General features: G+C 49.4%; 1 protein-coding gene across 1 annotated transcript; it reads left to right on the forward strand.

Annotated features, from left to right (window-relative positions):
- The first annotated feature begins 11,194 nt into the window (after nt 1–11,194).
- On the forward strand, nt 11,195–14,789 carry PDX1 (pancreatic and duodenal homeobox 1). Its single transcript, XM_014879701.2, has 2 exons — nt 11,195–11,591; nt 14,401–14,789. The coding sequence occupies exons 1-2, from the start codon at nt 11,195–11,197 to the stop codon at nt 14,787–14,789; spliced, it is 786 nt and encodes a 261-aa protein (XP_014735187.1).
- The last annotated feature ends 11,897 nt before the right edge of the window (nt 14,790–26,686 follow it).

Consider the following 26,686-nt stretch of genomic DNA (forward strand, 5'->3'; position numbering starts at 1 on the left):
TGTGCTGCACCTGAGAGCACAAGAGCCTTCTGCTCACTACCTCCTGTGTGGTCGCAAGGAAACCTCTGTCCTTGAGAAATAAGGGCTCAGACCACTCTTCAGTACAAGTCTGTGAACCAATAGTGCATCCCAGAGGCAACAAAAACAGGACCTGTACTCCTGATCACAGTACACTCCTGGTTCAGGTTTTTTAGTGCTTGTGAAAAAAATAACTGACCAGTTCAGAAACCCTCTTCAGGGAAGACCAGGAGCAAAAGCTGATGTATCAACCTCCTCCAAGAACATCTTTCCACTGGGGAATGGACTTCTCCCTGGTCCTTGTGCATGCCAGCCAGTGTTTTTCATGTCCATGCAGAGAAGCTGTAGGGACTTCTGTGGGAGTAGACTTCCTTCTCTGTGCCTAGCCAGAAAGATACTGCAGGTGTCAGGGTTGGGGTAAAGATGGGATGGGGAATGGTCTTTGGGAGGAGGCTAGGTTCCTTGGTGACCTGACTTACTTTAGAAAACCAGTGAACTTCCGTGTTGTTTCCTGAGGCAAGAAGCTGCTTTGTCTTTCCCAGTCCTGTAAACAGCAGTTCTTCCCTCTTATGCTGGGACACTCCTAAAGCTGCATGTTTCTCACATCCAGCAAATCATTCCCACTGCTGACTGCATGAGAGAGATGCCCTGACCACAGAGCAGCTGATAAATGAATACATGCCAGTGACAAGGTGGTAGGACATGTGGCCAGTGGATACATGGGGCATGCTCTGTCTCCCAGGGACAAAAAGGCTACTGCTGGCTGGCAGCTGAGCTACTGCTGGGCATGGCATGCCCTCTAAGGATCAGGCAGGAGTTTTGCTCAGTTCCCCTGAGGCCGTGCTAAATGCCTGGCATGGCTCGGGCTCCAGGCACAATCCTGAGTGTCTGTGGATGGAAAACAGGCAAGTGAGGGGCATGAGAGCAGCCCAATACCCCACATTCACACCTCACCCAGGTGTGCAGGGCAAGAAACTGGAGAATACACATCTTGCACTTGGTATGGTGTTTGTATCAGGCTATTGATACGACAATGGCAGTGTTTAGAAATGAATTAAAGGCTTTGGGCAACTTCTCACCTCTTCCTTCCCTCCAAGCCCCAAAGTACAAGTGTCTTCACCAGCAGATAATGCCAAATTAAAACAACAAGACATGTAGGTGGGATTTCTCTTGCATAACTACAGAAGTCCAAGCCCAAGTTAGCTGTTGCCTTTGCAGCAGATGAAGACCCATGAGCTAAACACCTTGCCTCCATCTGCCTGTTGAGTCAGTGATTAGCGGGGGGCCATTTGCCTTTCCTGAGCACAGCCCAGAGGTTGTCTCTGAGGGCTTGGCTGGCTGCCCGGCCCTCAAAGGCAAAAACCTTGTGGAAAAAACATGCAGCTTTGTGATTTGCAGACAGCAGCTCCCAGAGCCCAGCCCTGCTGCTCTCTCTGAGGGGGACTAAAACATTTGCAGCTGTACACAGGGAACAAGTGCAGGCAGCCCTCAGCAAGAAAAGAGGTGCTGGCAAGGCAGGGTCATGGAGGCAGAGGGACTTGTGCTAGGGTCTGGTTTGAGGAGGGTGGCTGATGTGGGAAGCAGCATATGGCCCAAGTTCAAGCCACTGGATGGCAGGAGGGAGAATGGGACTTTGCCTTCGCTGAATTCTAATTTAGAAACCTTTTGCCCTTTGTTTCATGGAGTGTCTAAGTCTAACACCATAAAAAAGGAATAAGGAGCTTGGGTGAAACCCCAGGGAAGGGCATAGAGGTTGTTTGTGGTGTGGCCTCACTTCTACAAGAGTTTGTTTCCTTCAGCACCCCTTCCACAGCTCCTGCTTGGCTCCTGCAAGAGCATCAGAGACCCAGAGGATGCTGACTCCATGTATAATGGCTCCAGATGGGAAGGAAATCATAGAATGCTTTGGGTTGGAAAGGCCCTTAAAAATCCTCTATTTCCAACCCTCCTGCCATGGACAGATACACCTTTCACTAGACCAAATCCTTGGAGCTAATTCCACATGCCCTCAGAGCTAATGTTTCATGTTAGAAGAAGTGTTAAATCTATCTAGGGTTTGAAAACACAGTGATATCAAATCTGAATTTAAAACAATTTATGCATAGACCATAATAACATTTTAATGGGGAAAAAATACACAGTCATTTCAAGCTTGAGGAGTCTAAGTACTATGGGTTTGTATAAATGGCTGATATGTTATTTGTTTATCGGGCAATTTGCTTTTTTATATTGTTTGTCAGACTATATAATTTTAGGTGAAAGCTTTTTAGCATGCTGCACCTGCCAGAAGAACTTTCTAATACACAAGTTTCTGCTCCGATGTGCATAGAAAATAGTCCACTAATTGCTTTCTTACCCACTCTAGCACTGTTAATCAGAACCTGTCTGCTCCATAAATTAGGCAACCATATTAATGGTGCTGCTGTGCAAATCAGCTGAGCACTACACAGTTGATTTCATTTGAGGTTCATAAGAGGATCATTTAGGTTAAGAGGCGGGTTTTGCCAATAGTAGCACTCTTTTATTAAATTGTAGGTTTCCTGACCACAATGGGGAACAGGAAGTGCTTGCTTCTTAGGACACCAGCCAAGAATGGGAGATCTGGAATCTTTCAGTGGGTTTGTTTCTTGGGACAGGTTCCTTCCTTCCCTTGAGCCTTTGCCAGTGCTGATCTGCTCTGAATCTTTGGAGACTGCATATCACTCCAAGAGGAGGTCATTCTAGTTTGAGCTAGTGGTGGGACCATATGGCCCAAATGGCTGTGGGGTTTCTGAAAGCTTCTTTGCTACAAGGTGATGCCTCACTTCCTTCAGTTGCTACGATGAAATTACTCTCACAAAGGTTTCTGCAACGCCACGTGGATTTTATTGACTGTGAAAAACTGCTGCAGATGCAGCATAGGAGACCTGCCTCAAGTCAAAAGATCTAATGATCGTGCCTGGCTATAAATCCAGCAGCTGGGTGTTGCTATGCTGTAGCTCACTGAGCAGCGTTTTAAGGCTCAAGTGTTCATTTGCTCTTTAGCAGTGCAGATACCAACTTTGTCAAGGGTCAGTGCAGGCTGCCCAGAGCTTTTGCAAACTGAAATGAGCTGAGAGCACCAAGTGTCTCACAATCCCTCTGCAAGCACTCAGTGCTTGCTAGGAGCTAAGTCCAGAGGTGCTCTCCCAAGGATCAAATGCCTGATGCATTTCTTACTGATCGGGAGAGACTGACCATTTGACTCTCCCTTAATGTACTACAAGACCAAACACTCTCCTAAGTCACACCGGGTGTTTTCTGACTGCTGCTTTTTAAAGCCTCCTGTTATTCCCAAAGCTTGGACCAAATACTGAGTTAATGATTACTGGGTGAAGTTTCAGTGGTTATTTTGAGGGGACAACCTTTTCCAGCCTTCTGGACACCTGAGGCAGGACATTTAATCAATGTCTTTGTCCTTGTCAGCTGATGCATTAAATCAGGTGGTGTTCAAGTACATAAAATCATTTCAAGCATTGACAATGTGCTTTCCAGTGTGCAGGTAAGGAGCAATAAAACCTACATGCATCATTCAGAAAATAAAATCAGGTCGAGTTTTCAATTAAATGTGCCAACCTATACCCATTATGTGTGTGCAGTTCATCATCCCTTCATAAAGATATTGGTTTTTTTTCTAGTTGTCTGTATAAGTGTGGATTTAAATCACAGCTTTATGAACTTGAGCTGGACTTGAATTGTGAATATTATACAGAAATAAATGTATAAAAACAGAAGCAGTATACAAAACAGGGAAAATTATACATAATTAAGGGATTCGGAAATATTAGATGGAAATATAATTAAGAAGATTAGAACAGAGAAAATGAAAGAGAAAGCAAATGAAAGAAAATGGTGGAAGACAAGGCAAGGGGCAATAAAGGCAAGCAGAGTTTTGCAGATCAGTGGAAATATTCGAAGCTACATGGACCCTTCATATGTCTAAATTGCACTTAAAACAGTGTATTATAAATAAATAAGCAAAGCTAAAAGATGCTACACTGTACAGGAAATGTTTAGATTATCTTATATACAATGGAAAACAGTGGTCATTGCCACTGAGCAAGTGAAAAATGCATATTATTTAATTTGATCCACTTACTTTTGTCTTAGTTATCTGTGAGAAAATTCTAGTTACTTTTCCTTCATTTTTTAAAACATGAGAGTTGCAAAAGTTTTCACGAGGAGGATGTCTCAATTTAGAAAATAGATCATTATTTCAATATTTAGAATTGAACCTGCACCAATGACTAAATGAGCCTACAAGGTGTAGATGGATACATTTCTCTTCCCTTGCTGGATAAACATAAGAACAGTGTATTATACAGGCAAGGAAATGCAAGCAAGGAAGCTGACTGAACAGCTTCAGTTGATACCAACCACATCTATGTACTCTGTGACACGGCATTTTGTCTGCTGCCCTCCTCCTCCTTCCCATGGCTCTGCACTTATCTGCAACAAGTTACAGACAAACTCAGTTAAAAGAATGCTGTGTTTGTTCTACTTTGCTTCTGTAGGTCCTCGAGTTCCAGACTGATTCACTGCTGATTTTAGAGCACCTCTGCTCAGAGGACAGAGGGATGGGTTTTCTTGTGGATTTCTTCCTAGCACTTCCCTCTGTGGAGTTCGAAAGGTTCACAGCACCTCCAGAGATTATGTGGTGTCAGTTATGGAGGGAAAAATGAAATCTGATGCCTTGATTTTCAAATGAATTTCAGTCATTGCATAACCATATAAAAACCTTCTGAAATCCATGTTAGATCGAGTGTCATAAGGCTAAAACGTCTCCCTAGTTCTTAGCGTCTACTTGAAGTGCTCAGAAGCACTACTGGAGCTAAGAAAAAGCCTGTGGGGACAGCACTGGAGGGGATCAAGGCACTTCTAGAACCAAGTTCTGGTGTCATTAGGTGTTCACAGCCAGACTCACTAAAAGCTTCTCCTTCTCTTGGGAGTATCTCAAGCTGCTGCAGACCAGCTGCCCAGAAAAGAAAGGTGTTTGCAGCTGGAAACCCATTCTGGAAAATTTAACCCAAGAGATTGACCAAGATTACGTCATGTCCCTTTGGTCAGACCTGCTGGAGCACAGCCCAGGTCCTGCTTCCCACTTGGGCAGAGGGATAGTGAGAGCACAGCCTCTCTCTCTCCTGGCCTCTAGATCCATGTTTTTCACTGTGGGCAGGGAGCAGACCTTCAAATACTTTTCTCTGAAGGGTGTTCACCTTTCGTATGTTATGCATAAATCACCTTCTTCCTCCATGCCCAGGGCTGGAGGATGGAGCATGAGGAATTTTCCCTGCAGGGTCAATATAACAGCTGCAACACGGAGAGCTCTCACTGAGTCCTCAGGTCCAGGGCAGGGATCTGCTCACTGTTGTGATCATGTAAAGGACTTGGTTGCTAAGTTTTAAGATGTATCTGTGGAACCTTTGTGATGTGCAGCATTTCAAAGCTTGATTAAACGTAGGCAGCTTTGCACAGAGAGATTGGTCTGGAGAGACATTGCAGTGGGACAACATCCCCACAGGAATTCTAACATACTTAAATCCAGCAGAGAGACAGAGCAGCTAAGAAAACAGAGCAGGAAAATTCTTTGCAGGGTTGCTGTCTCCAGATGTCTGCTATTCCTGTCCTCTACTCTTGTTTGGGACCAGCCATACACTGTCACTTTTGCTTTCAGAGCCTTGCAGAGGAGGGCAGTGACTCCATACCCTCCCTACATGGGCAGCTGCTGTGCATCACAGTTTACTAGCTTCACTTTCATACCAGTCCAAACAATTATAAGGAAAGTTTCTCCGCATGCGTGGTGAGAGGTAGAGATACAGAATGGAAAATTTCAAATCAAATAGTTGAAGTCCAGCAAAGTTACAATGGACAAACAAGAGGGGAGGACTATGGTGAGAACTGACAGGTGCCACTTGCCTGGCCAGGTTCAATCTGAGCCCCAAACCTCATGTGCCCCAAAGAGCCTGGGGTCTAGGGGAAAAAATCAAGCAGTCAGGGGATGTGAGGAGGAGTTCTTTCAGGTTGATGATTCTACCTTGGATTCCTGTAGCTGTAATTTTCTGGATAAATATTTTTTTTCCCTGCTCCTATCTGATACAATAAACATTGAGTAGAAAGCAAAAAACTGTGTGGGGCAAACAACATGAAACCGCTGTGTTTTCAGTGGGAAGTTTCACAGTATTCAAAAGTAATTCCTCAGCTCTTCTTACAAGACAGTGAAATTCTTCTTACAAGACCAGTGCTTCCTTGGTAATAATGAAATAATTAATTTTGGGGAAGATGGAAAAAAATTCAAAGGTGTAAATTAGAAAGTGTAAAAAGAGACTACATATATAAAAGACTCTACTATTCTCAGCTTTCCCAAGGCAAATTCCCTATATATTTCCTGGACAAGGTCTTGTTTAAAATGGTTGCGTAAACATGTCTTCCTGCAGTTCAAGCTCTCTTCTCTCACACCTGCAGTGTGAAGAAGCTGATGTCTGGTGGGAAGAGCAAACTGAACCTGCCATGTGCCAATGCTGAATCACTCAGAGGCCTAAAAAAAGCTTCTTGCCAAAAAAAAAGCTGATGAACCAGTCTTACTTTAGGGCAGGTGGAATAGTTCTTGCTCTCACTTTTATCGTTAGCTCTAAGAGGGAAAGACAGATTTGTTTTCACATGGTTATTGATTATTAACCAGCTTTGTGAAAGGTTACCTTTCTGCTAGATACAGCCATGGTGGGGGGTTAAAAATCAATCCCTGGGAAAGCTCTCTTTCCCAGTCAACTTCTCCCACTGAGGTCCCTTGCCATGGATAGAGTTTACCCATGCTGGTTTGAGCACAGATGAGAGAGAAAAGGAGATTATTGTGAATATGCTCCACTCACCTTTAGTACTTCTTTTCTGTCTAAATGTGGATTCCAGAAAAGGGTTTGAGCACTGAGAAGTTGTTAAATATTATACAGATCAAGAAAATCTAACCAGATTACTTTAGCAAGTGTGACTGAACTATACTCCTTACTATTTTACTCTAATTAGACAGTCAGGATGTTGGGAGGAATGATAAAACTGTCATCGGTTATAACAGGAACAGGGGCTAGTTGAGTAGGGGTTCACAAATTATTTGTATCGAAAGGCAAGCAAAATGCTCCTGTCACCTTTCCTAGGGAAAAAAGGCAATACTGCATCCAAATGGCTTTACATTTCACTGATCTCAGCAGCTTGCAGTGCTGTCTGTCAGACACTACTGGGGAAGACTTCCAAAGAGCAGTGACTTGCATCAAACCCCTGTATTAACCATTTGGAGGTGGGAACATTGCAAATGCCCTTAAATTTCAAGAGGCATCTTGTGTATACACTTTATACACATGTTAAACATTTTAAAACCACATAGATGTGATGTGAGGCACGTTACCTTGCTTTCCAAATTCCTGGTCATTCAGAGATTTGTATTATATTGCAAAGTTTTAGGCTTCACATAATATGGAATGAATTAACTATGTAGATTGTCTCTTCTCTCTCAAACACCAGGCTAGAGGGACGTGATTGGATCTTGACTTAAAGTCCTTGAAACATACTTGAATCCAATATGGTAAATCAAATATTGCAGTGCAGTTATTGTGTGATGTTACTGTAGGACAGCAGCAGCTGTGTACCTGAAACATTTGTTACTGCTGCTCGAATATCTGACCTCCTGTGCTTGCGCTGAGGATAATTACAACCTGCTGTTCTACTTAACGCTGCAACTACCACCATCATCCATTAATTACTAGTACAGAATTGCGGATTCCTTTTTGTCTAATCTCTTGGACTAGCAAGGTTACTATAAGAATTTCTGTTAATGTGTACAAATATCTTAAGGGTGAGTCTCAGAGCATGGGGTCAGACTCTTTTCAGTGTTGTCCAGTGATAAGGCAGAACATACATGAACAGAAACATGGGAAATTCCACTTGAATATGAAGAAAAACTTCCTTGCCTTGAGCTTGACAGAACACTGAAACAGCCTGCCCAGATAGGTTCTGGAGACTCCTCTGGAGATATTAAAATCTGGAGGTTGTTCTCAGCCTGAACTACAACTGTATTAACTGGGTTTTGGGACCATGCATCAGACACAATACCAAGCTTTTCAGCTCCATGGGTGAAGTTGAGGATTTAAACAAATATGCCAGCCATAAATATCCCTAAGTTATAGAGGACGTGTACAGTCCTTTAAAACTTCCTAGAGCAGGTGAAATACAGAATCTCCAGCTGAACTGCAGTATACATCCAGATGGGATTTAAGGTGGGGGAAATTCTACCTGCTCCATTGTTGATTTGTTCCTGTGTGCAACATGTCCATTACTTTTCTCTGTTTTCAATGGTTAAAGCTTGACTGTACATCTATCAGTGGGAATAAAGATGTTTGTATCAACCATTTTTTACTTGCATGATTGCCTACAGGCTGAGGATGGCCAAGTTTGTTGTCATTCCAAGCCTACCAAAACCATACTTGGGGAGTAAAGACAGAGAAGTTTTCAGCAGAGAGATGACCATGTATATACAGGAGAACCTGGGCTCACTGTGATTCAAAGTCCACAAATGAGCTAGAGGCAAGAATGCACCTTTTAATTTCTTACATGGTGCGTACACATCTCAAGGCTCTTCTAGTTGGAAAATTAAGACTATTTACATGCAGTCAGCTGCAGGGCCAGCAGTGTCTCACATGGCAGCACTTAATCTGGAGAACACTTTGTTGCAAGGTGGTGGGAGGCAAAATGTTTACATAAAGTTTCAGGGGAGACTTAAAATGTGGAAAAGTCAGCTGAGGACTATTACATTCATACTACTTGGTAACTCCTTGGAGCCGAAAATTCTGGGAGTTTAGTAGAAGGTGTTTCCGTGTCTTGTATGCACAGCCTTCTGCAACTCTCTCAGGTGATGCATATTGACCACTTCCGAGGACGAATTTGTGTCTGCAGAGCCCAGTTCTGGGGTAAGTGAGGCCACTGGCCTTTCCCATCATTCCCATCGGCCTCCTTCATCACCCATTTTCCACATCAAGTGGATAATTTCCCGCTCTGCTGGGACCCATTCACTGCTCAGAGACTCCTCCTGGGAACCCATAGCTGCGGAAGGACTCAAGCCAAGTATCAATGTTTGCATCCCAGGTCGAGGAGGCAGGCAGAGGTGGTCCCTGGGATCTGGCTCCAGCCAGGCTCACCTCCCCCGGGAATCCCATGCTGACGGGCATCACCACCTCCAGGACGTGGCCGAGGTCCCCAGTACCGGGATACCCAGCGGGGTCCTTTTCCTGCACTGCAGCTCGCCACCTTGTTGTCAGAACGGCAAAGCGTGCGCTTATCGCCTGCTCACGCAGGCAGAATGAAAGAGAATTAGCTCTAAATTATATGAAATTCATTTGCTTTGGACGGTGAAGTGTTTGCTCTGTTTAGAAACGTTCGTTATAGAGAGAGGACCGCATTAAGACGCCAGGTAATGGTCCTCCCAGGAGATGAATCAATTTGCTCTGGGTTTTATGGCCTCGCGTTTGTTTGTCCGTGCCGGTTCCCCGTGGAAAGCCCGGAGCAGTAAATGCTCCAGGTAACAGATCTCTGGGGAAGGGGCTGTGGGTGCTGCCCTGGGGTCGGGGCACAAGACGTCTCTGGATCAAAGAACACCCGAGCCTTCCAGAGACCGGAGTGGAAGCATCGCGGGCACGGAAGGGGGAACCACCACGGAGGGAGCTGCGCATCCCCGCTGGCTGCACACTGTCTTCGAGCCCCGCCGGGCCGCTTACCCTGCCCGGAATGCCAGGGGATGGAAGGGGCAGGTGCCGGGCGCAGGGAGCCTGAGCAGCAGCCATGTCTATCTGTAATTCCCGCTAATAAAATACTTTTTCACTATCCGCACTATAATTGGTTTACAGCCTTTTTTGTTTATTTATCCATAAGAGCTGCTGTTAAATGGCTTGGGAAAGCAATCGCTTAATGGCTCAATATTGAATCAAAGCCTCAGTGTGCTTTCTAAGAGATGTGGGACCCGCGTGAGCTCAGAGCGGAAACTCAAAGTGTAATGGACTGGGCGGGTTTATGATCCCACGGAACAGGGCTTAGGAGAGAGACACCGGGACCCTCCTGCCTCGCCGCTCAGGGCGTGCGTCACCACTGACTGAGCCGGGCCGGGCCGGGCCGAGCCGCCTGCACAGGTCCTACACAGAGCCGCGGGAGCGCGCCCCGACGGCGGCGGCCGAAGCGCCGGTGTCGGGGAAGCGGCGGCGAGAGGAGGCGGGCCGGGCACATAGGAAGCGTGCCTGCACCCGAGCAGGAGAGTGCGGCGGCCGGGCCGAGCGCAGGGAGGCAGGGAAATGATCTTTGTCCCTTTCGGTAGCTCTCCGCCTCCTCATAGCCTCGTCACCAAGTCAACCGGCACCAGCTCGGAGCACATTATCTCCGAGGGTCAACACATTGCAGCCCAAGCCGCGGGGAAGGCTCCCAAATTTACCTCTTGGACAAACAATCCGCTGCCTATCGCTCGCTCTGGTGATAGCATTGTGGTCCCGCACCGGCCGGTGCTGGCCTTCGCCCAGGGCTCCGGAACACGGGTACCCCCGAGAGAGCGCCCTGCCCGTCCCTGGACACCCACATCCCTAGGGAAGATGCCCTCGCAGCCAAAAATGCCCTGCTGCTAAACCCCTTCAGGAGCCGAGTCTACCCCAGCCCTCCGAGGGTTTTCCTCTCCATGCCCGGGGCTCACTAGGGGATGAGCAGCTTCTGGGCAAGCGAGGGGGAGACAGAAAGATACATTTAAGGACCATCCGTCCCGGAGCGCCCCGCTCATCGGAGCAATTCTCTGAGCCCCTGCCCGGCCCCGCAAGCCCAGCGCCGCGGGGCTCCTCACCCCAAAGCAGGGAGCAGCACCCAGCAGAAGGGTAGGGGGCCTGGAGGTCGGCCCGGCTGAAGGGAAGGAAGGGGGTTGCGGGACCAGGGCCACCCCGGGTGGCCTCCTACGGCCCGCGCCCCGCCCCGGAGGGTTGCGGGAGGGCTCACGTGGGGGAGAGGCGCCTATGGGGAGGCGGCGGGAGCCGGGCAGGGCGGTGGGGCCCGGCGGGGCTGCCAGCTGTCAAAGAGGCATCCCGGGCTCCGGGAGCGGGAGCAGCCCTATGTGTCCCTAAGCTGCGAAGCCCCCTTGGCCCCGCTCGCCATGAACACCGAGGAGCAGTATTACGCCTCGGCGCAGCTCTACAAGGAGTCGTGTGCGTTTCAGAGAGCCCAAGCGCAGGACTACAACCCCAGCCCCCCCGCCTGCCTGTACATGGGCAGGCAGCAACAGACTCCTTATTCCAGCGCCTTAGGGGCTCTCGAGCAAGGCAGCCCGCCAGACATTTCACCTTACGAGGTGCCCCCCATCACTGAGGATGCCGGGGTCTCCCACCTTCATCACCATCACCACCACCACCCTCATCTTCCTCCTCCCCATCAGGACGCGCTGCCTTTTGCAGACGGGGCGGACACGGGGGCTATAGAGGAGCCCCGAGTGCAGGTGCCTTTCGCCTGGATGAAGTCCACCAAATCGCACGCCTGGAAGGGACAGTGGACCGGTAAGCCTCGCCGCATCTCTCTGCCCCCCCTTCCCCCCGCTTCTGTCCCGCTCGGCGCTCAGGAGCCCTCCCTCACACCTGTCCTGCTCCCACCGCTCGGATGTAGTGTGGAGAGGTCCCGGAGGGTCGTTTCCCCTCCGCCAGCCCCTGCAGACCCACTGCTCTGGGGCTGCTAGTTTTGGGTTGAACGTTGGGGAGGGAGCCGGCACTCACAGTCCCCGCCGGCGGGCTCACTACTCCCTGCACCTCAGCAATTATTAACGAATTATTTTTCACCAATTAACTAATTGTGGCCAAGCCGGGACGTCCTGACGCCTCCCGGGAGCTGCTTCCTCGGGCAGCACGGTGTCCCCGAGGGCGCGGCGAGCTCCGCGCGGGGGCCGGGTCGCGGAGGCACCTGCGAGGCGCAGCGGGCGGGGAAGCGTCAGGCAGGGCTGGCGGGAGGGGACAGCCCCGCTGCCCCGCGTCCCTGCGCCCACCGTGCGGCCGCCCAGCAGCCCCCGAGCCCTCAGGGCAGCCGCCGAGACCCTCCTGGCTGCCTCTCGGCTCCCCCCGGCGCAGAGCCCATCTCCCCTTCTGGCCCCTCTATCCCTCTCCTCCTGCTCTCCGGCGAGTTTTAGCCACAAACGCACCTCTCCAAGTGAAAAAAACAGGGCACGGAAAACAATGCACAAACGAAACAGAGTTGCCAGTAAGAGGAAGAAACTCTATCTAGGCAGAAAGTTCCGCTGCCCAACAATATTTCTGTCTCTGCCTGCACAATGTTATCGTGTCCTGCGCCTCCGTCACGCCTATACGGCAAATATTATATTAATGGCTTTGTTCAAATAGACAGTTGGAAAAAGGACCGGAGTATTAAAATCTCCACGAAATAGTTTGGGAATTGCATGGGGCAGGCCGAGGGGGAGGGAAGGACAGGTGGCGGTCCCCAGTCTCCCTAGAGGCGCATCCGCCCACAAAGGTAGAAGAGTATGCTGTCCCAGACACTCGGGGACACGGCGGCAGGGATGGTGCCAGGGCGGAGGTGGGGCGAGGGAGAGAGAAAATCAGATTGTTGTCCATGAGTTGAGTGAATTTTTTTAATTAATAATAATGATGATGATGATGATGATGATAATAATAATAATAATAATAATAATAACAATAATTTAAAACCCAAACTTTTGAACGACATTTTTTTTTCTCTCTTTCTCCTGTACCCAAGAATGACAAAACCAGCAGGAAAGCGAAAGTTTCCCCGTGGAAGCCTAAAATTCTGGCCTGTTGTCCCCAGCCCTCCCGGGAGGAGCAGGCAGGGGCCGTGCATGACCCGGTCGGTGTGATGTGTGTGCAGGGCTCCTGCCGGAGCACGCCGCAGGAAGAGAAAGGGGCACCGCGCTGTGCCGAGCGCGACAGAGCGCTCACAGCCAAACCCCGGCAGATTTTGTACCGTGCATGTGGCAAACTACATGGCCCGACGATTTATTTTTCATGGAAATCTTTGGGATTTAGGCGTCCCCGGATGCTGCGGGGCTCTGTTGCCAGGAGAAGGCGCCCAGGGAGGCCGCGGCCGAGCCCGGCCCGGTGCCACAGGCCGTGCCCGGCCCCGGGCTCCGCCGCTCGCCCGGGGCTTGCTGGCCTTGTCCCGGGGCCCGACCGACCTCGGCCCTGCGACAGACCCCGGGCGTTCCGCCTTCCCGGCAGATCCAGTTTAGTTTAAAGTAACAGAACAAGATTTTTTTCCCGATACAAACTCATGCATGCATAGGTTTAGATTTATCAACATTTTTATACATATATACATTGATTTTAATATTTATATACGCACATAGATATATACACATCACATGACAAACATTATATGTGTATTTAAATATATATTTTAAATACATATATGAATTTTATACATAGGTTTACATTTACAAACACTATATATAAATACAGAATCATGGGAATAGGAAGATGAGCGGTGGGAGAGTCCACGTATCTCTCTTGAAATGATAATTTAATTCTGACTGTTTAAAGCACCGTTCCCTGCAGATTATATCAACCCCAGAAACGTTCCCAGAGAGGCGCTGACGCTGGCAAAAGCGGCCCTGAGTTTCCGTGCCCACCTCCGGCCCCTCTCGATGCTCCCGCCTGTCTTACCCGCTCCCCAGTGCCCACGATGGACTGCGGCGGCCGCGCTGGGAACGGTGATCCCTCTGCTGCCGCTTTTTACGGGAACAAGAAACCTGAGGTTTCATCAGCTTGACCAAATGAAGCGGTTGCGGTCTAGCTCCCGGCCCGACCTGGCCTACTAATTATTATAATTTTTATTGCTTTGTTTTAGAGTGGGTTTTTTAGTGCGTTGTGGTTTTTGGAGAGTTTTTTTGAGGGATTAAATTTTCCCATTTTGCTTTGGTTTGTGAGTGTGCGGTGAAGTTTTATTTTTATTTTCTTATATTTAATTTTTTTTTTAAAATTTAATTTTAACGCGAACTTGGACAATTGCAGCCCTGGATCCGGGAGCCTCTCTGAGCTTTCAGTGTCACGCAAACCGTGGCACGTGAGTTTCTCCCTCGGTTCCAGAGACGGTGCTTCCCTGTAAATCTCATCCAAAACATTGCTAAAAAATATTAAATTATTCTAAAATAAAATAACAGCAGCGGTGACTGCAGCCAGCAGCACTACCTCACTGTTCCCAGCCGGAGAGCTCCCCGAGGCCTCCCCCTCACGTCTCTTTCTTCCCCCCGCGTATCCTCCGCGCCGCGCAGGGGTTTTGGGACGTGGTCCCCGCAGCCCGAGGGGGCGGCCGAGCGGGCCCAGGCTGATTCTCGCTTCTCTCCAGGGGGATCCTACATGGTAGAACCGGAGGAGAACAAGCGGACGAGGACGGCGTACACGCGGGCGCAGCTGCTAGAACTGGAGAAGGAGTTTCTCTTCAACAAGTACATCTCCAGGCCGCGGCGGGTGGAGCTGGCTGTCATGTTGAACTTGACCGAGAGGCACATCAAGATCTGGTTCCAGAATCGGCGGATGAAGTGGAAGAAAGAAGAAGACAAAAAGCGAGGGGCTGGCAACAGCAATGATCCTGAGCAAGACTGCGTGGTGTCCTCCGGGGAGCTCCAGACCAAGGAGGATCTTCAGGCATGCCCCGCCGGGAACCTTCCCTCGGGAGCCTCCAGGGACATTCTCGCCCCCAGCCTAGTCTCCAGAAGGCAGCAGGACTCTCGGTGAGCCGCGGGGAGCCCCACGGCCCGGGACGAGGAAAAGGATGGGACATGGAAAGAGGCTAGAGGCTGGCGCCAGCTTCCCTCCGCCGTGCCATGCCGTGCCGTGCCGTGCCGTGCCGTGCCGTGCCGTGCCGTGCCGTGCCGTGCCGACCCATTCGTGCCTTCCCCCGGGGAAACGCGGTGTCTCCACTCCGAAACTCGCCTCCTCCGGAAAGTAAATGTAAGGTGCCCAGCTGTGACAAGGAGAGGCTCGCTGTGGGCCCTAGAGCCGGAGAAGGCCGCCGGGATGGCGGCGAGCTGGGGGTCCCGCTCCCCCGGGCCGCCCGCGCCTCAGCGAGCCCTATGGGACAGCTTCTCCCGGGGAAGGTGGGTCTCAGGTGGCCACCGACGGTGTGTGCCACCCTGGGTGCACGGAGAGCTCTGGAAACCGGAGGAGAAGGGAGCGCACGCTGCCGTCCTTATCGTGGACAGCTGCGCGTCCCGCCGCGTCCGTCGGTCCACAAGCGCGGACATGGACCCGAGCATCCCGGACCATCCACGGGCTGGCACGCCGCCGTCCCCGTCCCTTCCAGTCGCCCCAGGGCTTCGGCTCTACCGAGGACTCTCTCAGGACTGTTACTTACTTCTTTGGAAACTGGAACCTGGTTTCTTTCGTTTTCTTTTGCTTTTGGGAAAGAAAGGGCGGGGGGGGGGGGGGGGGGGGGTGGAGAGAGAAAATGAAAGAGAAAAAATGTAAAAATTAAAAGAGAAAAAGCCCACGTGTCCTGCGGGCAGGATTTGTCTCCCCCGATGACCGGGTCCCGATGACTGGCACAGGTAGCCAGACCCTCCTCCGGGCTCCGCCGGAGGCGGCGGGGACCCTGCGCTGCTGCCCGCGGCTCCGTGCCCGCCTGGGCTCCGCGGGACTCCGCGGCTCCAGAGCTCCGCTCGCCTCTTCGAGGGGTGATTGTGGGCCCAGGGATGCAACAGGAAAAGCCGCGGGTGCTCTCCGAGCAGCGAGCAGACAGAGTGATATATAAGAGCGGTAGGGCTGGTCCCAGGGACATTGTCCTTTAGGGAAAAAGCTACTGCCTCTCTTCCAACTCTTTCGCAAGCTCGGACTCTCCAAGATCACCTCGTTTGGAGAGGAGAAACCTCTCTACAGCATGAGTTCCTGTCACGGCGGGGCTCTATACGTGGTTTTTCTCTGCAGACTTGTTTTTACACCCCAGCGGAGGCGGGGGGCCGGCTGCCTCCCGAGGCACTGCAGAGCATCAGGGACTTTTCCTGGGCGCTATTTTTCGGCCCGGCCCGGTGTGCGGGAGAGCTCGGCTCCTCTGGGCTGGAGAGGGGAAAGAGCCCAGCGGGGGTTTCCCTGCGGGAAGAACGGGTATCGGAGTCCCGGGCCCAGCCTGCCTTCCAGGAACAGCATCCCCGTCCCGACAACGGCAGGGACTCCAGCTAAGTGGGGAACAAATCACAGCCGAACTAGAAACACAAAACACCGGTTGGAAGGAAGTAGGAACTGTCCGGTTTGCTGTCGCTCCGGCGGATCTGCCTTCTTTCCTCTACGGGGAGGTTCCTGCCCGGTACCCGGCAGCAGCAACCCCTGGAGCATCCCTCGGGGACTAGCGCTGCGGGCCCTGGAGTGCCATGGGAGGAAGAAAATGAGGAGGACAACCTGTCGCACCCTGGCCAGAGGGTGTTCCCAGTCCCTCGGCTGAATGCGAGGGGGAGAACGAATAGCTCGGCACAGCTCTTTGGGGTTTTCTCGTTTTACATGAAACTTCTAACACTAAGGTGGAAACTTGAATTGAAGGTGTAATTTATCTACTGCTTTTCTTTCCTCTGGGGACATTAATACCTGTGTGCAAACAAGACTATTTCTGTTAATTTTTCCTGTAAGTTGCCTGAGAAATTTATCATCCCAGCCTGTATATCCTATTCATCAAAATGCAGTCAATGAGTGAGAACTTTAACTAATCATTATACGAGCAAAATTCAAATAAAGCTGTCATGCTTAAGAAGCAAAGCACCATATTAATTAAAGTAATATTTCTTAAACTTTTGGGGGACATTAAGCCATTTTTAGACCTCAGAACTTTTAATCGCAATTCATTAGCATTAACCTGTCACTGGTAACATGAACAATTTCCATGTACCTTTTACAATGTCTGGCACTGACATTACAATTCGGTAGACACTAAAAACACAGATCCAGCTGCAGAAAGGATGTCTTTCACACGAAGCACTTCGATTTTATTCTAAGGCTTGTTGAGCACGTTTCCCTGGCTGAGCAGCATAAACGGTAGCTGAAACGTTGCCTGTCCTTTCTTTAGTATAGTGCAGCCCGTTTTGATTTTCTTTGTGCACTGCTCTGAAAATGAAAAACATGCACAATTTACATTAATTGTTTTCCCATGGTGACAAGGTGTTTTTATTAGTAGAAGCAGAATCAGAACTGCATGGTTTAATTTTAATGAATAAAGTATTTTCTTTCTGAGAGCTGACATAGTTTATTTGTTTAGCACTTACATTTATACACACACACACACGTATTTACACACCTTTTTACAATTGCATCAATGGAAAAATTAAGATTAACTACATCAAGGCAGCTCTGGGACCTTGTAGAGCTAAAGATTCATGGTAACTTCACCTGACAGAACAGCCAGCCCTATACAGGGCTAGGGAAAAGCAAAGCTGGCACAGAGAGTTATAAGGCCACTACAGTTCTTGAGCCATGTCACCTCACCAAAACCAGTAGTCCGAATATATCCATCTACCTAGGAGACACCTCCACTTATGAAATAGTTCATGATTTATTTGTAATCACCTTTAACCCTAGGATACAATATCCATAAAACATTCTCAAAATATTTTTAAAATTACACAAGAGATCATGAAGTGTGAGACATCTTTTTATTTCCTTCTTGGGCAATAGTTAACTCTTTTAGGCAGGTGTGGGAGACGTATGTCTCCAGAAATTGTATGTGTTCAGTGTTAATTATTTTAAGGAGAAGTTGAGCAAGATTCAGGGCAATTTTCCTGTCCCTGGGTGCACCTTGTCATGGCATCCAGCCCATCGGGGCTATCAATTCTACTGTTGGGACACATCAATTCTACCTGTGGCTCCAGAGAAGAGAGTGAGGCTGCGAGTCTCGATGGAGTTTTGCACAGGCAACACCTTTGCTGCTCCTACTTTGCTCAGATCCATCCCCCAATGCAGGGAAAGCATTCTCCCCCTTCTGTGCTGCTGAGACGCTGGCTGCCATTCCATGAAAGACCACAAGGCAGGATCTCTCCTTCCTCCAGGCAGGGCTGAGCATCTGAGGTGAATGGCACAGTGCTCGGGGCTGCTGTCACACACAGGCCAGAGGCTGCTGCCAACCCTGCCTTACCTCCCCCCAGCACCATGTCCCACCATCCTGCAGCAAGGGCAATATGAACAGTAGGATTTTAAGACTACGCTTGTCTCCTCTATTACAAACCCTTAGCTTTGTCTGAAAAGATCTCAATTTAAAGATAATTATACCCATAAATCAATTCTGAAAGCAGTGATTTAACCCAAGGTGTGAAAGACCTTCCAGTCAGACACTGAAGGCTGCTACCTCCTACCTCCGTGATTGCTGCTGCTGCCACTAACACAGCTGAAGAGAGATGTTGCAGGCTGAGAGATAAAATATTGCTCAGAAAGTCTTTGGTGCTTTGAAGTGCAACCAGGAATGGGATGCCAGCCCTGCAACCACCACCAAAACAGGATCTCGTGGCCTGGGCAGTGCATCTCATGGTCTGTCCTCCACACAGGGCAGATGAGGTGCTAAGTGCTGAGCTTCAAGGCTTGTTTTGGGAATAGAAAGAAATGCCATCGTGCTCCCTTCACTCGTTATAGCTTAGAGATCTTTACACATTAGCATAGGTAAGCCATGCAAACACACATGCACACACACGGCTTCCAAAAAAATGTGACTCAGAAAGGCAATACCCTTTCTGCTTCCTTCTTCCCTGCATGGGGATAAGAAAGACCAGATCTTCAGGGATGCTTTTTATAAGAATCAGGAAGAAATCTAGAGAGGACAATGAAATGAAATGAAATGACAATGAAATGTGGAAACACTGCAGTGTCTGTTAGTAGTGAATGTTATCAACTTTCACCTACCCACTACTCACATTTATTTAACACTTAACACTTGTCCTCTCTGCTCCTGTCCCACTGGCTACCAGCACCGTTTCCAGAGTCTTTCTGAGCACTATGCCAAACAATGTGCCCCAGCAGTGCTTCAGCTGCAAGTGCAAATAATGGTGGAGAAAAGGGGAAAGTGCTAGGAGGCAAGGCTTCTCCTAATCTTTGCCTTTCTACATCTCTTCTCCTACCACTTGTTGTCCTGGTATGCAACTCCTCTGCTCCCCAGCACTTTTGCAGGAACAAATAAAATGCAGAGGAAATGAGCTGAGTCCCTCTCTCCCCAGCGTGCCTCGGTGATGAATCAGGCCTGGCCAGCCTCATTCATGGAGTAGGAAACTCAAACACGTGGTTCCTCTACTATAAGGTCTGACGCACTTGCTGCCTCGTATCAGGGCTTGTTCCAGAAATCATTTGCTCCCAGCAGCAGCAGCACTGCAAGGAGGAGAGGCTGCACTTGTGCTCCTTCTGCATGAGGTGCCTGTAGGCATATTCACAGAAGCCCTGGTGTCTGGTTGCATCCACTGGGATTTTCTGGTCACAAGAGGCAGGTGCCTTTGCAAACACAGGCATATTCTTCACAAATAACCCAGAAATAAATTGAGTGAGAAGAAACTCTGGAGATGTAGGTGAGCTGGACCAACAAGTCAAGAAGATTGCAATGACCACTGCAAAAGCAATGCATTTGCTAAGGAGCATTGGCAAAAACAGGGTTGCTTTGCCTCATAGCACAGAATAATGGGAACAATAAGCTGCTGACAGTGGCAGCTTCATTTTCTCCCTGTTCTTTAACCCAGACCCAGGAGGAAAAAAGCATCTGCTCAAAGAACCCTTGGCAGAGTGATTTAAGATTCAGGAGTAAAACACATCCAGCAGGCTCAGAAAGCAGAGGGTGCAATGGCTTGGGTCTCCACTACCAGGGCCAGACTTGGTAGTGGATACTGGAAGAGCTGTCTTTAAGAGTGATTGGTAGCACTCTGGTGTTCTGTATGAGCATGGGCTGTGTGTGCCATTATATATTCAGCTGTGCCTGCTTTGGACATTCCATGCAGACCTCAAAGCACTGAGCAGAGGCAGGCAGGGATTAGTGGCTTCACTGCTCTAAGAAGAAATCAGGAGCAGGGGATGGAGCTCCCTTTGGAGAGAACAGAGGGTACCCACAGCCTGTGCTGGCAGGCCAAGCTGTCTCAGGACCAAGGTGGAGCCAGGGGAGGTATGCTAGGTCCTGGACTGTGCAGAGACTCGTGTTTGAACACCACTTCCCTGGGCCCAAACCCTTCTCCAGAGAAAAGCAAACAGTTACCTGTTGGGAGCCTCAGCTGGGTGCGGCATCGCAGGGCTCCAAGTCATGTTTTGAGCACAAGCCCTCCAGGAGAGAAGGCTGCACCTCCCTGCAGCAAGCAGGAGCAGAGCAGCCCCCTTGCATTCTGGCTTTTAACAACCTTTCAGCACAGCGACTCGAGTCCCTCTGATTCAGACACGTGCCTCTCGCTCCCTGCCAGGATTCCAGCCAGGAGAGCTGATCTCTCATCTGGTATGCCCTCTCTCCTTTCCCACTGCTAAACCCTTGGTGGTGAGTCAGTATTTGGCTAAGGGTGAGACTGCATGAGGTGACATTGCTCAAGATAAGGTGGCAGAATAGCAAGTCCTGTTTTGGGATTATTTTTATTTTTAATGCATTCTGTAAGCTGAATTTTTTATCCAAAAAATGAAAACTGTCATAAAAGGGGGAGGAAGGGAAAATCCATTTTACTTTGAAGGCATCAAATCCTTTAGCCTGGAATGGATGTGATAGAACTTGTTGTTAAAGTCAGGCTAGTTCCTGGAGTTGTGATAGAAAATCTGCTCACAACTTCACCCTCTGCTGCCACATTACTGATGGTTTCTTATATTCATCCCACATATTTTAGTGAGACAGTTTCACTTCAAACAGAAAGACGTACATCTGATGGCAGGTGTGCAAGACAGCATTTCAAGCTGTGCATGAGTTTCAGTGGAGGTAAAGGCAGAGAAAAGGGCCATAAATTGTAGAGCTGCATGACCCTTTCATGACAAAGAAGGGATTCCTTGGACGAGCAAAAATAGAACTGAAACTGGAACCAAGGAGCTTTCTACTCCATTCTTCTGCCCAAAGTAAGATCACTTCAGACATGTTGTTTTGTTCTCTTCACTAAGGCCTATATTACTGCAGATTTCACAGTCTTCTCTGTTCCAGTGCATCATTACTCCTACCATGAGTGCATTTTCCTAGCATCCAACCAATCTCACATATTGCAGTTATAGACTATGGTTTCTTGCCCTAATAGCAAGGGCAGCCTACTTCTCTGTAAAACAGCCTCCCAAAATGCCAAAGGAAAAGTTTTGGTGAAGAAAATTAATTTTCCAGGCAATTTCTGCCTTAATGAAGGCTTTTTAGAGAAATTAGTGAAAGCAGTTTCCCAGGGCTCAAATGCAGAAGCTGGGCAGGATGGGCCTACAGGGCAAGTAGAGGAATGGTACTCCAGTAGTGATGGAAGGAGCACTGTCAGTGGGTGGGCAGCCAGAAGGACGAGCTGGCACTGAAAGCAGGAGGGGTCAGAAGAGAGGCAAATGAAGGCTGAAGCAGTCTGTTTGTTATTGGGAGAAGCCAGAGGGAGGCATTAATGGAGAAGGGTGAATAAAAAGGTAACTGATGTAATGCCAAGACCTCAACAGCTACAGGATTATGGCACCAGTGAGGTAATTTACTGGGAATGCCATTTGGCTTCCAGGGAAAAGTCATGATACAGAAACCAGGTGCTTTGTGTGTTTTACTTAGCTGTTAATTGCAGCTTGCACCTTCCTTGTAGAAGCTTAATTCCCCCTTGTAATGTGATGGAGTTTTCTCACTTGTCTCCACCTTCCTCCTGGTCCATACACTAAAGGAAAGTATTGTGCTTCTGGCAGAGATTTCCATTTAATGTAGTTGCTCTGCAGTAGTGTTTATTCACTGTTACATGCAGGGTTTGTTCCAGCTGTCTCTGGTCATGACAAATCAGGTACTTAGAGTCCTGCCTGCTCAGGGCTCTAAGTGAAGCTCTTTCTTGGCAAAAAATCTTACAGAGCTGCCTCACAGTTCCTGTGAAAAATAATCCAAATTAATTCAGATGCAGGCACTGGAAATTGTCTGAAAATCTGCAGAGATGTGGGAGATAAAAATCCATTTAGGGTGGCAGATTTATGTCCTGCTCCAGCAAAGTCCCATTTGCCACTATGCCTCCTTTTATCCCATACTCTCAGCTTGGCTCTGAGGAGTGAGGTAAGCCACACAGCAACACTGCTCATGGAAAATCTGGAATATCCCACCCTCACTGTGGATTACAGGGGGCTGGGAGTAGTGATAGCTTGTTGGAAAATCTTAATGTCCATGCTTCTCCTCCAGATGTGGTCCCTAGATAGGTCAGGGCTTCATTCTTCACTGGCTGTAGCTCTATAAACACTTGGGAGAGTGTGGGGAGGGAGGCTCAGGAGAGACAGGGCTTTCACAGGTCGAAATCAGGAGCTAGGAAGAGACAAGCTGACACCTGCAGGCCGTGTCTGCATGGATGTAGGGAAGTCAGACCACGGGAGATGTGGGGTTACCTCTGCAATGCCAGCCTGGCACCGTGCCTGGTTATGGGGTATGGAGAAGAGGGTGGAGGAAGATGCAGCAGGAGCTAAAAAACATCCAGGAAAGGAGCAACTAAAGAGACAGTGCTTCCCATGCCATAGGGAAGGAATTGTAGCTGGGAGCAGGAAGAGTGGCAGAGAGGAGAAGAGAAACAATTTGGTTTCAAGTCTTCTCCCTCCTTCAGGCCTACATGGAATAAAACATGGGGCCGAAAGCAATGATGCAGATGGAGGAACCATCAGGCAAGGGCAGAACTGGAGAGCAGCAACAGATGGGCAAGAGCTGGGAAGCTGTCACACCCCAATCTGAAGGTGCAGTGGCACATCACATTAATCCAAAATCCAAGTGCTCCTTCTCTGCTTCCTGTTTCTGCAGCAAACAGAAGCAACTGGATGAGACAGCTCAACTCATAAATCCTGCAAAATACTCATCATCCTGAAAAAATTGAAATTAAATGTCTTTCATTTTGGAAACAGATCACCACACACCTGCACCTGCACGACCTTTGACATGAAGCAGGAGCTTCTGCAGGATCTGGAGGCCAAAATGAAGCAGGCAAGGAATCAGAGGAGAGTTACCCTTGGGGCCATGGGTGCTGCATAGCTACTAGAAGAGTTTCCTCGCCCTGCTTGAATTTCCTTTTGCAGCCTGACACATCTTGGCTGTTGGCCACCCTAATTTCCCTGCTGCCACTCCAGAAAATATCCCCCTTTGCCAGGAATCTCTCTGTCCTCTGTCGCCTCTTAGATGGCCTCTGCCACGTCCCAATACACTTTCTGAAGCCATCACTTACTCAGTGTAGAGAGACAGCCTGAAAGAAGGGGAACTAACTAAGGGAAATTTGATGAAAGGGAGCCTTCAAAGAGGCAGAGACTGTTCCAGCTGAGGGTTTGGAAGAGGCATAAAACCAAGAGCCAGTAAAGGAGATCTAGGCCATGGTCCAAGGCTAACTGCAGCCAATTTGAATGGGCTTTGGAGTAGATTCTTGAGCTGCAGCTGTAAAAGAGGATATCAGGGGTATGATGAGTGTGGAGAACTAGAATAGAAAAATGAGGAGGGATTTTTTCAGCCATTCAAACGTGGTTTATGTAGGACATGTAAAGGCTTTCTTTAGTGTCACCAGGACTCTCCAGATGGTGCCACAGCCATTGGCAGGTTCTGCTCTGTGAGGTTGTGTTTTACATGGCAGCACTGGCTGATGTCTTGTATTGCAGTATCAGAACTATCTGAAGTATCAGAAGAAAGGAAAAACACTGCAGAGAGAGGAAGACAAGTGGAACTGCGCTCCATGCTGCTGTAGTGCCTGGTGAGAAATGGATGCTGAGCCATTTTAAACCCTTTAGATCGGTCCCTGGTGGCACAAACCCAGGGAGGGGAGGAAGGATGTGCCAGACTGCTCATGTGAGGTCAGATGAAGTCAGCAACAGAGTTTGGAGACCAAACGCATTTAGCCTCGCCGGCACACTGCCACCTGCCGGCCACGCCGCGACACTGCACCCTTCCTTCCTTCCTTCCTTCCTTCCTTCCTTCCTTCCTTCCTTCCTTCCTTCCTTCCTTCCTTCCTTCCTTCCTTCCTTCCTTCCTTCCTTCCTTCCTTCCTTCCTTCCTTCCTTCCTTCCTTCCTTCCTTCCTTCCTTCCTTCCTTCCTTCCTTCCTTCCTTCCTTCCTTCCTTCCTTCCTTCCTTCCTTCCTTCCTTCCTTCCTTCCTTCCTTCCTTCCTTCCTTCCTTCCTTCCTTCCTTCCTTCCTTCCTTCCTTCCTTCCTTCCTTCCTTCCTTCCTTCCTTCCTTCCTTCCTTCCCTTCCCTTCCCTTCCCTTCCCTTCCCTTCCCTTCCCTTCCCTTCCCTTCCCTTCCCTTCCCTTCCCTTCCCTTCCCTTCCCTTCCCTTCCCTTCCCTTCCCTTCCCTTCCCTTCCCTTCCCTTCCCTTCCCTTCCCTTCCCTTCCCTTCCCTTCCCTTCCCTTCCCTTCCCTTCCCTTCCCTTCCCTTCCCTTCCCTTCCCTTCCCTTCCCTTCCCTTCCCTTCCCTTCCCTTCCCTTCCCTTCCCTTCCCTTCCCTTCCCTTCCCTCCCTCTCTCCTCCCCCCATTCCCACCCCACAACACGGAGATGCTGCAATGAGAACAATTTTGGCTGTGAGGAAGCAGGTGGCAGTTCCCTGCTGGAAGCCAAAGGCTCGGGTAGTTTTGGGTCAGCGTGCCAGCAGGTTGGCAGGTGGGTGCTGGCAGCTGTCCTCATCCTGATGGTGCAGCTCTACCAACTGCACAGGCACGGTGCTGGGCAGAGTCTTGGCAATAACACCAAGATCTACCCCAGTCCTGATGCTTTTGCCTTCCTGATGAAGAAGTAAACAGAAAGGAGTGGATCCAGGGACATTTCACTAGTAGTGTTCACATCTCCAGGTATCCGTGTCTTCTTACAGAGAACACAAGAAGGAATGCCTTTCTGGAACTGGCTCACACGATTTCAATGCCGCTGAGGAATCTGAGTACACCCATAAGTTGAGCATGCCTCAAGATCCCTCCTCAGCGCTGAGCCCAGCTGTCACCAAATGGTCACCAAATGCAAGTGACTTCCATGCTACCTTCTAGAACAGTTTGGCTGTACCTAAACCATATCCTGAAAACAGTCTATTGCTTGTCCTAATTCTAAATCTCCACCCAGAGGTTTCCTGAGCACGCAAAAACTGGCCCAAGCCAACTGCTGGCTGTGGACCATGCCAGCCATTACTAACCCAGCTGATTGAGCTGCAGTGCCCAGGAATATTTCCTGGCACTTTTCAATTTGTTAGGACAGATGTAGGAATTCAGCCCTGCCTTCGCTTATCAAATGGGCAACTTGACTGCAGCAAGGAAGATTTCTGTCACCCAAGTTGGTTCTGGATGACTTCAGAGAATTTCCAGGAGAGTGAAGAAATGCAACTACACTGATCTTGAATTTGTGAGACAAGTACTCCTCTCAAGGGGTTTGATACTGCAGGACCCCAGAGCACTGAGGGTCTGGGAGCCAGGCTGAGAACCTCTGAACCAGGACTGAATGGCTGAATTTGAAGAGAACTGCTGAAGGGATCTGAGCATGTGCTGGTACTTGGGAGAAAGCAGCCTTGTGTCTCTCATAAAACAGCATATATAGAGCACGATGTTCACAAAGGAGAGGCAGATTGAGTGAAGTTAAACATTTAAGGTCAGATAAAAACACACTGCTGATTCCTTCAGCATGAATCATCATTTTGTGCTGACTGTGCTCCTAACGCTTCATACTGGTCCTTGCTTTTTCCTGGACTGTCAGGAAGGGACCAGTGAGTTGAGCAGGTTGGGTGGACAGGGAAGGGAGTGGCATGGTGAGACACGGCGAGGAGCCTGCCTGGAAAGGGGCAGTGGCTGCTGGGCTCTCACTCCTTCCTGCCATGTTTTTCGTGGGCTCTGCAAGCTGCCATGGTGCATTTACCTGTGTCCCTCTCAGCAGGCTCTCCCTTTGCTCTGGACCTCAGAGCACATCCCAGACCACAGGAACCTCACGGGACACAGGCAGCTTCCAGGTCAGGGTGAGGGGCACTGCTGCCTGCAGTAGCTGTGCCTGGCTTCCCTCTCAGCAGGTACCACTGAGGGCATCCCCTGCCTTCAGGAGCACTGGCACTGCATTCCCAGCTCTTTCCCTTACCACGGCAGAACTAATCTCCTTATCTCTGAGACAGGAAAATTCCTTATTTTCTTTCTCGTGCTACACTTCAATTTTGTTCTCTCTTGCATAAGGTGTCAGCACCAGGGTATTTGTGTGACAGCATCTCCCAGCCCAAGGACCACGCAGGAGCACTTTCCTGCACCAGGAGGGAAGGAGGCAGGTTTTGGGTGTCCATGGTAACATGCCTGAGTAGGGATGTGCATAGGAGGAGGCTGAATCCCCCCAGACTCTGGATCACCACGGACTCCGGTGGACTGCTGGCCCCTCGCCATGCCAGCCCCATCTGCCCCCGCTTGAGCAGCTGCTTTCCTTGGGCCGGTGTCGATGTTTTCCTGCTCCAATCCAGGAACGTGTGCCCACAGGCAAAGAGATAACAAAGAGCACGTTTTACCGGCAGGAGCCGCCAGCAGAGACCAAGCCTCTAAGGATGGAAA

The sequence above is a fragment of the Sturnus vulgaris genome, chromosome 2 (assembly GCF_052056855.1).
Source record: "Sturnus vulgaris isolate bStuVul1 chromosome 2, bStuVul1.hap1, whole genome shotgun sequence".
NCBI lineage: Eukaryota > Metazoa > Chordata > Aves > Passeriformes > Sturnidae > Sturnus > Sturnus vulgaris.

Coding starts and splice junctions, on each gene's coding strand:
- PDX1 (XM_014879701.2), top strand. CDS start 11,195: ATGAACACCGAGGAGCAGTATTACGCCTCGGCGCAGCTCTACAAGGAG. Junction 11,592..14,400: donor CTGGAAGGGACAGTGGACCG/GTAAGCCTCGCC, acceptor GCTTCTCTCCAG/GGGGATCCTACATGGTAGAA.